The sequence below is a fragment of the Neovison vison genome, chromosome 4 (assembly GCF_020171115.1).
Source record: "Neovison vison isolate M4711 chromosome 4, ASM_NN_V1, whole genome shotgun sequence".
Classification (NCBI taxonomy): Eukaryota; Metazoa; Chordata; class Mammalia; order Carnivora; family Mustelidae; genus Neogale; species Neogale vison.
The window spans coordinates 135,783,382-135,795,976 of NC_058094.1; the positions used below are offsets into that span (position 1 = coordinate 135,783,382).

Genomic DNA, 12,595 nt, shown 5'->3' on the forward strand with positions numbered 1-12,595 from the left:
GACGAGCTCGCTCAGTCACCCCTTAGGTCTCCAGGACGCAGAGTAAGGGGAGCGTCTCAGCTAGGCTGGGGGGGGCGGGGGCGGGGAGGCGCATGGGGACCCGCGGGGACCGACCCGGGGCGCAGAGCCGTCCACGCCGACACCTGCAGGACCGGGCCGGGGGTGGGGGGCGGGGGTGAGGTCTGCGTCCCCAGCACAGACCCGCAGCTGCCCGCACCGGGGCCTCCGGGACCCTCGCCCCCGCCCCGCTCTCTCCGCCCACTGTCGCGCGGACAGACCCTCCCGGCCCCCCCAGCAAAGCGGCTCCTGCGCCGCCCGCGGCCCCCACGTCTGTGGGTGCGCAGCCGGCTTTCACCGGACGCCGACGGTCCCAGCTCCGGGGTCGGACGCGAGCCCCGGTGCGGCCGTCCGAGCGGGAGGGCCCGGAGCGCCCGCGGCCCGAGGGGTGCGCTCGGCGACCGCGTCGCTCGGTCCCGGGGAGCAGCTGCGGGTCCCGCGGGGCGCGTCCGGGCGGCCGAGGGCGGCGGCCCCGAGCTCTCCCCGACCGCGAACCCGCAGAGGCAGCGCCCCCTCCCGCGGGCCGGCCCGCATGTCACCACGAGCAGAGGCCGCCCCCCGGCATGTCCGACGCCAGCGCGCCCGGAGAGGACCGGAGACCCCACGTCCCCACAGAGGGGACCGGAACCGGACCCGGGTACGCCTCCTCCCGCGGTCACGGCCCCAGCCCCGACGCCTCGGGATGCGACCTGGAGCCCGACCGCACCCGAGGACGTGGCCCCGGACCTCGCCTTCCCCGGGGTGCGACCCCCGACTGTGACCCGGACTCGCCTCCCCGGTGACCCGCGTCGAGGGTGACCCCGGAAGCCCTCTCCCTGACACCTGGCCCCAGGCCCCGCCTCCCTGGGGGCGTAACCGTGGGGGGTCCCCGCCTCCCTGGGGGCGTAACCGTGGGGGGGTCCCCGCCTCCCCGGGGGCGTGGTCGTGGGTCCCCTCCTCCCCGGGGGCGTGACCGTGGGGCCCCGCCTCCCCCGGGGCGGGCCGGGCGGCGGAACCAATGCGCGCGCGGCGGCGTTTCCGGCGGGAAGCTGAGGAGGGGACCCGAGTCACCGCCACGGACGCCCCGCGCGGGCCAGCGTCCGGCCATGAAGTTTCGGGCCAAGATCGTGGACGCGGCGTGTCTGAACCACTTCACGCGTGAGCGGGGGCCGGGCCGGCCGCGGGGGCCGGAAACGGGCGGGCGGGCCGGAAGCAGCAGCCCGCGCTGCCGGGACCCCGTGGGGGCGTGTGCGGCCGCCCGCGGGGCGAGGATGGAGGATGGGGGCGCGGGAGAGTCGGGGGCGCGGGGCGTGGGGCGCGGGAGGGTTGGGGAGCGCGGGCCTGGGGCGCCGGAAATGGGGCCCGGGAGGGTCAGGGGGCGCGGGGGTGGGCATGGGGGTGGGACCAGAGGGCGTTGCTGCGGCTCAGGATGGGGCGCGGAGGTGCACGGGGCCTCCCCGGAGTGGCAGGGGTGGGCAGGGGTGGGCACTGGCAGGCGGCAGAGCGGGTGCTGAGGTACCCAGTAGCCCCCCAGCTGGCTGTCCTCATCCCGCCACACCTGGCGGGGCCTCAGGGGGTCAGAGTGCTTTCCCGCGGGAAGGGGACAGACAGGGCCTTTTCCCGGCGGGCAGCGTCCTCAGGCTGCAGCGTGGGCCCAGCCAGGTTATGCTCCTACCCTCCGTGTGCCTCCTGCTGATTCCTGGCTTTGCTCCCCCGCAGGAGTCAGTGCCATGGTAGCCAAGCTGGCCAAGATCTGCACGCTGCGCATCAGCCCCCAGACGCTGAACTTCATCCTCTCCGACAAAGTGGCCGGCGGGGGCGTGAGCATGTGGTGTGAGCTGGAGCAGGTGCGCCGCGCACAGCCCGAGGCCGGAGCTGCATCCCGAGGTCTCCAGAGGCTGCACTGGCCCCCTGTCTTCCTTCCCACAGGAGAACTTCTTCAGTGAATTCCAGATGGAGGGTGTCTCTGCAGAAAACAACGCCATCTACCTAGAGCTGACCTCGGAAAATCTGTCTCGGGCGTTGAAGACAGCCCAGAATGCCAGAGCCCTGAAGGTCAAGCTGACGAACAAACACTTCCCCTGCCTCACGGTGTCCATAGAGCTGGTGAGCAGGAGCGGGCATTCCAGACGCTTCCCGGGAGCGAGGCCAGTGCCTGCAAATGTAGGCTTTCCAGCGGCCTGGAGAAGGCCGGTTGGTTTTATAAAAAGGAGGGACGTGCCCACAAATGCCTGCTTTCTGTTAGTCAGGCCTTCTCGTGCCTCAGTGCTGCTGTGTTCACACTGCATTTGGCCAGGGCCCTGCCTTTTCCCGGGCCAGAGCACTCCCGCGTCCTTTCCTATCTGCGTACCCCCACATGGAATCACACTTTCCGTCCAGTTCCACTGTGGAAGGGTTCCCCCCCTCCTCTGTGACACTTTCCTGTGACCTCTGATTCTCCCAGAATGCACACATTTTTCGTGCTGCTTCCAGAAGGCTCTATTGCCCAGCTTTCCTCGAGACACACACCCCACGGGCTCTCCTGGCTCACAGGATGGCGTTCATATGTCTTACCATGATGGCCAGAGCCCTGCACTCCTGGCCCCACCTGTCTTGGAGCCAGATCACCAACTGCCACCATCCAAATGGTTCCCACAGTGTCCCCTTCTTACCCAGCTCCCAGACTTTGGAGACCCTAGGGATCCTGCTTGGAATGTCTCCCCTTCCGGCTCCCTGAAACCTGCACCCTGGTGCCTCTTCTCCCCACCTGCCCTCACACTGGAGCCTTCCCCCACTTTTTAAAAAGATTATTTATTTGGGGGAGAGAGAGAGAGAGAGAGCATGTGCCCAAGCATGGGGAGCAGCAGAGGGAGAGGGAGAAGCAGGCTTCTTGCCAAGCAGGTCGATAACAGGACCCTGAGATCCTGACCTGAGCTGAAGGCAGACGCCCCTGTGTGTTAGTTTCTTGCTTATTGAACCATGTGGGCCCTGGAGAGCAGGGACATGTCTTATTCGCCACACTTCCAACTCCTTACGGGACTCGAGCAGAACAGGCGCGCCGTAAGTGCTTGGTGAATGGGCTTCGATGAACACACAGAACATTCCAGTTAGATTTGGTATCAGTTTCTGTTTGTCCTTCGGCGACTCTTTGCTTTTTTAACATCAACACTGAAAGTATGTTCTAATTTTTCTCTTGGCAGTTATCTGTGTCGAGCAGTAGCCGCATTGTGACACACGACATCCCCGTTAAGGTTATTCCTAGAAAATTGTGGAAGGATTTGCAAGAACCTACAGTCCCAAACTCCGACGTGAGTGATGCCCGTCGTCTTCTGCTCATGACGTGTTGTGTGGAGTGATGAGAATTCCCTGCTGTCAGTTCTGGGCTCGCGGCATACCTCACTTAGAAATTGTTTAGTAACTGAGGGGAAATGCTAGTTGTTTTTAAAGGACGCTGCAGGAAGAAGCTTGCAGTGTTTGCCTCTCGTTGATTACGTAAAACACTTTAAAACAGCGCTGCATGCAGTAGGAAAGCACACTCCGCACATGGGAGAGCAGAGTGCTTGGATCATTGTGCTTGATTAACTAACCTAACTTAGCACTTGGGGGGCAGGAGTGGTGCCCGGAACACGGGCAAGAGCCAAGACGGGGGCTCCTCCAGTCCTGCTGGCAGGAGTCCCAGAGCCCCTGAGAGGAACGCCGATCCCAAGGGTGCCGGGCCTCTCGCTCTCACGTTCTGGAAGACACGCGGCAGGGAGATTGGAGACACCTTATTGACTCCTGCCAAGGGCACCTGTGCTGACAGCGCCACCTCGGGCATCGTTAGGATTCAAGCTCCGGAGCCGGACTGGCTTGCGGCGCCCGTCAGGGTGGGAGGAGGCCCAGCACGTGGCTCTGGGCCCTCAGAGGATGGGCCCTGGGGTGCTGCGTGCCACCCTGGGCGCATGCAGCAGCATCTCAGCCGAAGGGCTGCATTCAGGCCCCGGGAGGGTGTCCATGGGGACACGGTCGCCCCAGTAACCGGAGGCTGGCAGGAGTGAACAAAGTTATAAAGTTGTTTTTCTTTTCATATTTTGAGAGGAGCTTATTGAGACAACTTTACAACAGGCTTTCAGAACTGTTCAGCCGACACACAGTCCGAGCCCAGGTGGCGAGCCCATCAGCACTTGGCTGTGCTTGTGTTTTCAGTCCTCCGGACATGTGTCGTTGGTTTTATAGGTCAGCATTTATCTTCCGGTCTTGAAGACCATGAAGAGCATCGTGGAAAAAATGAGGAACCTCAGCAGTCACCTTGTAAGTGATGACTTCTTCGGAGAGCAATAGTTCGTGACTTTCAGGACTGTTCGGTTCGGGTCCTGGGCCCTGGGAGGAGGCCCGGCCGGGTGGAGGCATGGGTACCTTCATGCTCACCGCGGCGGTGTCCCGGGAGGCCTGGGGACCCGGCCTGTGTGGAGAGTTCACCAATCCACGGCCGCCTGTGGAAGCCCCGTTCTCGGTGCTTCTCCTCTGCCTCCCCGGAACGGGGAGTTTCGTGTTTGCCCTCACCCCTCGCATTTATCTCTGTGGCCCATTAAGAGTGTGTTCAAGGGTCAGGCCTTGTTTCCTTATGTCTCGGAGAGCACATTCCATATTTCATCTAACAGTATCTCTTGAGTGAATCACTGGAGTTGGCTGAGAGTTGAGTGTCCTGTCCGCTTAGCCTGGGACAAGGCTGCCCCAGAACGTCGTGATCTCCAGTGGCTGCTCTCCTGTTGATCCAGTCGTCATGCTGGGAGCTCCCTCTGGGCCCACTCCGGTACCTCGGAGACGCTCAGAGCAGCGCCAGGGCGGGGGTGTGGGTAGGCAGGGCAAATTAATCCCAGGCTCTGCTTGTTTGTTCTTGCGGTCCAGTGGAAATGACTCAGCAAAGTGGCCTAGACAGAGTCATCAGGGAGGGGTGTTTTTCTCTCCTCTGGAATGTGTATAGAGAGATGTCATGGCATAGCTGCTACGGTCTAGAGTACTTGGTGGAAAGGTTCCAGAGGGGCCAGGTGCACAGGGAGCATGGTTTGGTGACCAGAGTTCTGCCTCTGAGGGTCGTAGGAAAGAAGGGGGGTTACCCTGGAGGTGCTCGGACACCCTCGCTGAGACCCCCGCCCTTCCCCTACCTCCTGCAGGGAGGGATGCGGCAGTATGGGGGGGACCTGTGCAGGAGCAAGGGAGACCGGCGCCGACAGCCAGGAGTCCACACCAGGTTTCCTGTGGCCCCCCTCCCGCTCCAGCCCTGGGGTCTTGTGAAAACAGCTGGGGTTCTGGTGCCAGAGTCGTGGGCTGGGGTCTGAGACCCAGTCCGGCTGCATGTCCAGGTGCCTCATCGGTGGTGGTGGTGGGAGCTCTGTCCTGCTCTGCCTCACCTTTTAGCCCAGCACCTTTGCATACCTGTACACATGAGCTTCTTGGTTAATGCAGTAGCGACTATCGTGACATGGTGGCAGAGGGGGAGTCCTTGGCCACACAGACCTGGGGCCCCTCCCAGCTACACTGGGTAGCACGTGCGGCCTGTGCCAGGTGTCACTGGAAGCGGGCAGGGTGGCGCACACCTTCACCAGAGCTTGCTGTGCTCTGTGCGCGGGGAGGCACTTCCTGTTGGGTGTCCAGCGCTCTGGGTCAGTCTTCAGAAGTGATCGGTGATGATCGCTAAGGAAACCGTGGGTAGAGCTAAGGTCTTAGACCTGTAAGAGATAGTCACGCTGGAGTGGGGTCTTCACTCTGAGGGGCCTCTTCTCTGGGGGTTTTCAAGTACCCCCTGTCGGGGATGCCGGGTGGGTCTCGCTGCCGTCGGGAGTGGTCTGGGGCTGTGGGGCTACCTTGTCACCTGGTTTGGCAGAAGCTGATGTCCACCCCCCCTTTTGCTTTCCTTTTCTTAAGACTAAAATACTTCATTTGCAGATTATCGAAGCAAACCTAAGTGGAGACTTGAACTTGAAAATAGAAACAGAACTCGTGTGTGTTACGACTCACTTTAAAGACCTGGGGAACCCTCCACTGGGTAAGTGTTCCAGTGCTTTGCATTCTGTATGTACTGCATTGTTGGAGGTGTCACATCTTGCTGAGATCTCTACCTGGAACACGGGAGAGATCTCAGTTTCACACTCGGGGAGGGAACAGGCAGCTGAGGTCCAAGCAGGGAAGGTTGGCCTTCCCGGCCTAAGGAGTGGCGCCTGCCCCACTGGTCCCCTGAGGGCCCCTGGTGACCTGTTTCTGCCCATTTCTCACCTGGAATGGCGTCACAAGGTAGACAAGGTTTTGTTTCCTCCCACTTTAGTCCCTCGTATTTTTGTTTCCTCCCACTTTAGTCCCTCGTATTTAGACTAACAGATGGCAGCTTTCCTCGCCTGACCAGATTTTTCATTCCTTACACAGCAGCAAAGACCATGGGACCAGTTCAGTAGCGGTGAATGACAGGGTAACTGACTGGATGGGGGAGCGGGGGGACCTGAGTGGTGCCCACAGAACTCGTGGCCATGGACCATGCACTTAGTGGGTGCTAAGTGCTGGGGTAGGCAGCAGGCAGGGCCCGGGGAACTCCACAGATGACGTGGAAGCTGGATTAGTCCAACACATGTTCTTCCCCCCCCCCAATATTTCATTTATATATTATAGAGTGGGGGGAAGGGCAGAGGGAGCGGGAGAAGCAGACTCCCCGCTGAGTGCAGAGCCTAACAATGGAGGGCTCGAACCCAGGACCCTGAGATCATGACCGGAGCTGAAATCAGGGGCTTAACCAACTGAGCCACCCAGGCACCCCTACACATGTTCTTTCCCACCTGAGAGGCCCGTCGCCTTTACAGTAAAAATGTGCAAGTGCCAGCTGGCGTATGAAAGTCCCGTCAGCGCGGCCAGAAAGGCTTTTACCTTGTAGAGAAGCACATCCCACTCCAGCCAGGTGCAGTCTGCACAACCGAGGCTTTGCTGGCTGTCCTGTGAAGTGCCTGCCTTCGGTGATACTGTGCTCTTTATTTTAGTAAATTATGATAAGGATCTTGTCTCTGATGCTTGCCCAGAGTCGAAAGGACCTTTTCTTTCTTTTCATTCCCCTCTGGAAGGGGCGGTCTTGCACAAGCTCTGTGTGGTCTGCTCCTCACTACATGTCCGAGGACTAATAGGGACCGTTTCCTTGGACCAGAATGGGGAGAGCGGGTCGTATCTCAGGTCTCTGTAAAGGAAGATTCACTGGGAATTTGCAGTATTGAGAGAAACGCTTGGCACCTGCTTGCTCAGCCAGCCACAGCGCGTGCACCTCGATGGCGTCTCCTGGCCGCGCCAGCCAGTGCGACCGTAAATCATTGATTTCAGCTGTCATCACACCGGCCTGGCTTCCCTGTTTCATCACAAGCTGTTCCTGTCTTTGCAGCCTCTGAGGACGCCTCCCAGGATCGAGACCCAGAGCAGATGGCTGAAGTGCGCATAGACATCCGGAAGCTCCTGCAGTTCCTCGCTGGGCAGCAAGTGAACCCCACGCGGGCCGTGTGCAGTGAGTGTGCAGGGCCCTTGTGCGCGTCTCCGATCCCATAACCAGAGGCCAGCTTGCGGCGGTGCACAGCCCCGGAGCGCAGACACAGCTCAGCCACAGGGGCCCCATGCTCTAGGGCGGGTGGGGGCTCGGGTTTTCCTGGACTCAGCCGTGCTGGCTTGGCAGGGGCTGTGGCCACCTCACCTGGGCTCACTCGTATCCTGGGGAGAAGCTTCCAGAGGATGGGTGCTGATCGTCCCGTCTTGCCATGTTCGTCTGACCTGATGCGAGGATGCTCTGACCCCATAAATTGGGCTTGGGCTGAAGGTCCTCTGCTCTTGTTCCTGCAGTCGTCCCGTATCTGGGCGTCTGGCTTCCTCTTAACTCCCGGTTTTCCACAGTGGTACCTTGGTCGGGGTCAGCCCTGCCTTCCTCTGTGCACCTGCCTCTCAGCTCCCATCAGTTACTGGCTGCACATGACGAAGGGCTTACCCACCCCGAATTTTTCAAGGGCTTTTCTGTCTCCTTGCCACTGTGATGACACGGCAGTGGAGAGGGAGCACCGCCTCCCGTGGGAGAGCTGAGCCCCGGGGGCAGAGCTGAGGACGGTCCAGGAGTGCACCCAGCAGCTGGCACATTGCCAGTGCTCTAGACGAGGAATAGAGAACTCTGGGGGCCTGTGCCAAGGACGACAGCCCTCCAGAAGGAGAGACATGCAGCGAAGCAGATCACGACAGGGCAGTTAGCACATGTGGAAGGCACTAGGTGGGGTGATGGGGCACAGGAGGTGGTGTGCAGAGGACAGAGGGCCCGGGTTAGGGACGGAGACTATGGAATGGCTGGGTCCTGGGGCAGGTGCCAGTGTCTTTGTGCGCTGCATCCTGAGAGCCCCTGGGCTGGCCTGTTCTGTGTTCCTGGGTCTGAGGACTGTGGGAGATGTGCCTTAGCATGGGGTCTGTGTGGGCTTAAGACGGCCTCCCATGTGCTGACGAACCCGGACAGGCTGCTGGCTGTGCTGCTGTGGTCCTGGCAAGCCTGCAGGTGGCTCCAGTGTAACCCAGCTGTGCCGGGTGCAGAGCGGAAGCCCAGCAGTGGGGTGGCATTGCCCTTGAGTGCGCCTTCTTGGGCCACGTTGGTTCTGGGCCAGGCAGCCAGCTGAGCTGCTGGTGCCCTCGGAAACGGGACTTTGGGGTCCCCAGGAATGGCAGAGATGGACCAGGAGATTGTGACAAAATGTGGATTTCTCCTACCCTTTCCTTCATGCTTCAAACCAGCTCTTCTGCCTGTAATTTCTGCCTCTGGGGTGGTGTCCTCCAAGTGTCCAATCTACTGCCCCACGCTACCTCCCCCCCCCCCCAGCCCCGGGGCACTCTGCCCCACGCCCTCTGTCTCCACCCGCCACCTCTCCAATAGGGTATTTTTGCTGGTGCTGTGCCCCTTTCTACCCCTGTCCCCTGGGACCAGTCCCTCTTCAGCCTGGCACTTGGCCAGAGCCACCCTGATGGGCTCCACGTGGTCTCTGCTGCTGGTCTCAGAGGTCTGGAGAGCAAGTGACCTGCCCTTGGCTCCCCTGCACTGCTCCCACCTCTTTACCCTTGGTGGCCATGGGCCCTGGCCACTGCTGTCGTCCTGTGCCTCACTGCTGCTGAACCAAGCAGGCCTCCCATAGAGTTTGCCCTCCACCCCGTGTGGTGCCCGACCTGGGCCTCGGTGCAGTGTGCAGCCCTCCTGTGCCCTGGCGCGCACCACAACCTGTCCCTGGGGGGAGGTGGGCCGCAGCACTGGGCCTTCACGTACTTAGGTCACACATTTTCCTGGAAGAACCGTGATTTTGGTAAACGGGGGCTCTTTGCCACAGTCCTGTGGGCCGGTCCCACGGTGGGGTACGGAGCATAAGGAGGCCAGGCTCCAAGAGAAGACATAGTGGCTCACTGGGCAGGGTCTTTGCGGTGACAGGTTTCCTCTCTCCGCAGACATTGTCAGCAACAAGCTTGTCCATTTTGATTTGCTCCATGAAGATGTGTCCCTGCAGTACTTCATCCCGGCCTTCTCGTAGCCCACCTCCGGCCACGCGTGTCTGTGCTTTACTCTGCCCCGCCGTGATAGTCTAGCTAAAAACTGAGTTCATGGAAGACAGCTGGATAAACATACTTCTTTATGTGACGTTTTGATCTCGTGTCTGTTTTGTCGTTAAGACATGGGAAATGGGAACAAAAGCACGTGCTTATCCAAACTTCAGGTATGTGGGGCTCCCAGACGCTGCCCAGCTCTGGCTCTGCTCCTTGGAGCCTGATAACTGGGGCACGCAGAGGTCACACAGGGCAACAGGGGTGTCACGGGGTGTTCGGCTGCAGCTTGTGGAGCCTGGGGTCCACGCCCATGAAGGCCGAGTCCCTGGGCTCAGCTGCTGGTCCTCCAGGGTCCCTGAGGCCCACGGGGATCCTCGATGACAGTCCTCACCATCCCGTCTTCATACGCAGTGCTCGGCCGTCTGGAAAGCACACGGGTATTTGGACAAAGAGGAGCTCCGGGGGCCTGTGTTCAGGGCTGAGACCATGTCTGGTTGTCTCTACACGGGCGAGCTGGCCTGGGCCCGGCAAGGTCTGCTTTCTCATCTGCCAGGGCCTGCCCCATCTCATCCCATGGTGGGGGAGTTCCCTCTGCCCTGTGGACAGGATGTGAGCAGTGTCTTAACTCCCGCGACAGCCAAGCAGTGAGGCCATGGCCTGGGATAGAGGAGGAAGGGGGACATCTGCACAAGTGAAAAACTCTCCTGCGACCTTTTCTGAGTCTGGGGTGAAAGCCAGTATTTGAGAGCCTCTCTGGTCGCAAATATTATCAGTGGGAGTTCACGTGGTGCCTAATACTTGGTCACGTAAGGCTTTAAAGCCAGCTCCTCATTTTGCTTTTCAAGCCTCTCTCCTCTCTTCAGCTGTGACCAGCGGTAAAACTTAGAAATTCCTGATGTTCAACAAAGCAATGTCTGAAAATAGTTGACAAAACTTTTTTTGTTCTTGTTAAAGAAAGTGCATAGTCAGTTACTAGATGAGGAAATTGTTTTTTTCTGATTATTTAAATGATGTTTAACATGTAATGAAATAAAAAAATACAGGTCCTAGGATAAGTTAGTGGTAAGACGGCGCATCTCCTCGCCTGTTGGGCGCAGCGTGCCTCGGGTCTCTGCCCCGGCGTGGAGCGCGCGTCTGCGGGCATCCCGCCCTTGGGCGTCTGTTGTCACGGGCAGGGCCCGTCCGTGTCAGAGCTGCCCAGACACGTGGGGTTCTGCACCATGGATTCTTTATTTGCCAGAGTGGATTGCGTGGCCTGCCCGTGGTCACGCAGCTGGGGGTGGGGTGGGACTAGGACCAGCACATCTGACTTGGGGTCAGTAACCCTCTACTCGGGGCGCCGCCGCGCAGCCGGAGCCTGAGTCCCGCATGGCAGTCGGGGTCCACCCGTGGCTTCCTGCGTCTGGGAAGAGGATGTTCGGGTAGCTCCTGTGGTAAAGCGGCTTCCCGTGCAGTTTCTACAGTGTGCTGCAACCACGTGTAACTGCCCTCGGATTTCTACAGCGTTGGTTTAAGCGCTCCCGGATTGTGATGGTTTTAGCGATGGCCTGAGTCTGTGCGTGTGGCCCCGCAGGCTGTCCCTAGGGGTCGGGACGCGGGGCTCTCTTCTTGCTTCTTGGCAGCACTCCCTGCACTGGCTGGGCCTCGGCCTCTCGGAGCCTTGGCCGAGGATGGCTCCCATGGGCTTAGGGATCCACCGGGCTGCTTTACTGAGCAGTGCGCCACGGGGAGTTCTGCCGGCTCAGCGGAGGAGCGCGAGGAACATGCGTATGGTTTGAACAGGCAGCGTGTTTCCAGACTGACACCCCCAGTGCCGAGGTCTCTCCCCCGCGTCCTGCACTTCGGGGACACGCTCTGCTGGCTGCGGCTGTGTGGGGCTTCCCTGGTGCTCGGGCTCAGGTATGTTTAAGAATCCTCGACCCCGCAGCTGTGACTCTCGTCCGCTACCTCGTCATCCTCCTCGCAGGTGCCCCTGGGCCTGGCAGAGGACCCACTCGGTCTGCGTTTTCCTGGGCGGGAAGCGTGGCTCTGTCCAGGCAGCGGAGGTGCCAAGTGGCTCTCGTGTTATCCGTGGACACCCCGTCCAGTGGGTAGAGCTGCGTTTGAAGAGACTCAGTCGTGTCCTTGACTCTGGAGTCCAGCGCGGGGTTGGAAAGAAAGCCTCAGCTCCTGGCATTTTTTAGCTTCTCGGTATCGTCCTTGAGCCAGGAGGTGAGCAGTCTCTGTCCGGAGATGAGGGGAGCATTAACCCCACAGACACCCTGGGGTCCGGTCGATTATTGACTATGTTGGGAAGCCCTGAAAGGCTTGCGTGCCCTTCAACCCAATATTTTTGATTATAGGAATTTTTACAGAAATTATAATCAAAGCTGTTCCTGTGATCTTGTACTAAAAAATCCTGAAATCCTGAATATGAATTCCTAGGGGGTTTGTTAAATTATCTGTAGTGTGACAGTATTTTCTGCTGTAAAAGTAGCATTACAGAGACACTCAGGGTTTATGATGTATACTTATGGGTGTGTCTGATCGGATTCCAGTTGGAGAATAATCACATACGTGTGGGGGTATGTGTGTGAATGAGTGACAGGAAAAGGTTGGAAAAATATGCAGCAGGGCTTAAACCTGATTATTTATGAATGTTTCGTTTTGGTCTTTGTAAACTGAGGTATCTTCTGAAACTCTTATAATCAGTTTTGTAACAAAAAATAAATTATTTTTGAAGGGCCCGAGTAATAATATTTATTATCTGAACGCAGTCCATAATCACCGGCAAAGATTGTTTCCTCTTCGTTTTCATGCGTGTCCTTTCCTGAGTAGAAGAGTAACCTCTCACCTGTCGTGTGAGATCGCAGGAGGGTCGCGGCACGAGTCGTGCACCAGCGAGGCAGCAGCGCTTTGCAGAATGACCGCGTGCGTCCTGGCCTGCAGAGGAGCCAGAGCCAGTGTAGCCGAACCTGTGGTGAGGAGAGTGTGACAGCCACTGGGGCCCAGGCTAGCGGGGCGGGGTGGGGGGGGGAGCTTT

At 59.4% G+C, this 12,595-nt stretch overlaps 1 protein-coding gene across 1 annotated transcript; it reads left to right on the forward strand.

The window, feature by feature from the left end:
- The first annotated feature begins 1,076 nt into the window (after positions 1 to 1,076).
- On the forward strand, positions 1,077 to 12,299 carry HUS1 (HUS1 checkpoint clamp component). The gene is made up of 8 exons (XM_044245709.1): positions 1,077 to 1,194; positions 1,756 to 1,883; positions 1,966 to 2,142; positions 3,216 to 3,323; positions 4,231 to 4,305; positions 5,941 to 6,040; positions 7,406 to 7,525; positions 9,478 to 12,299. The coding sequence occupies exons 1-8, from the start codon at positions 1,143 to 1,145 to the stop codon at positions 9,558 to 9,560; spliced, it is 843 nt and encodes a 280-aa protein (XP_044101644.1). The 5' UTR covers positions 1,077 to 1,142; the 3' UTR covers positions 9,561 to 12,299.
- The last annotated feature ends 296 nt before the right edge of the window (positions 12,300 to 12,595 follow it).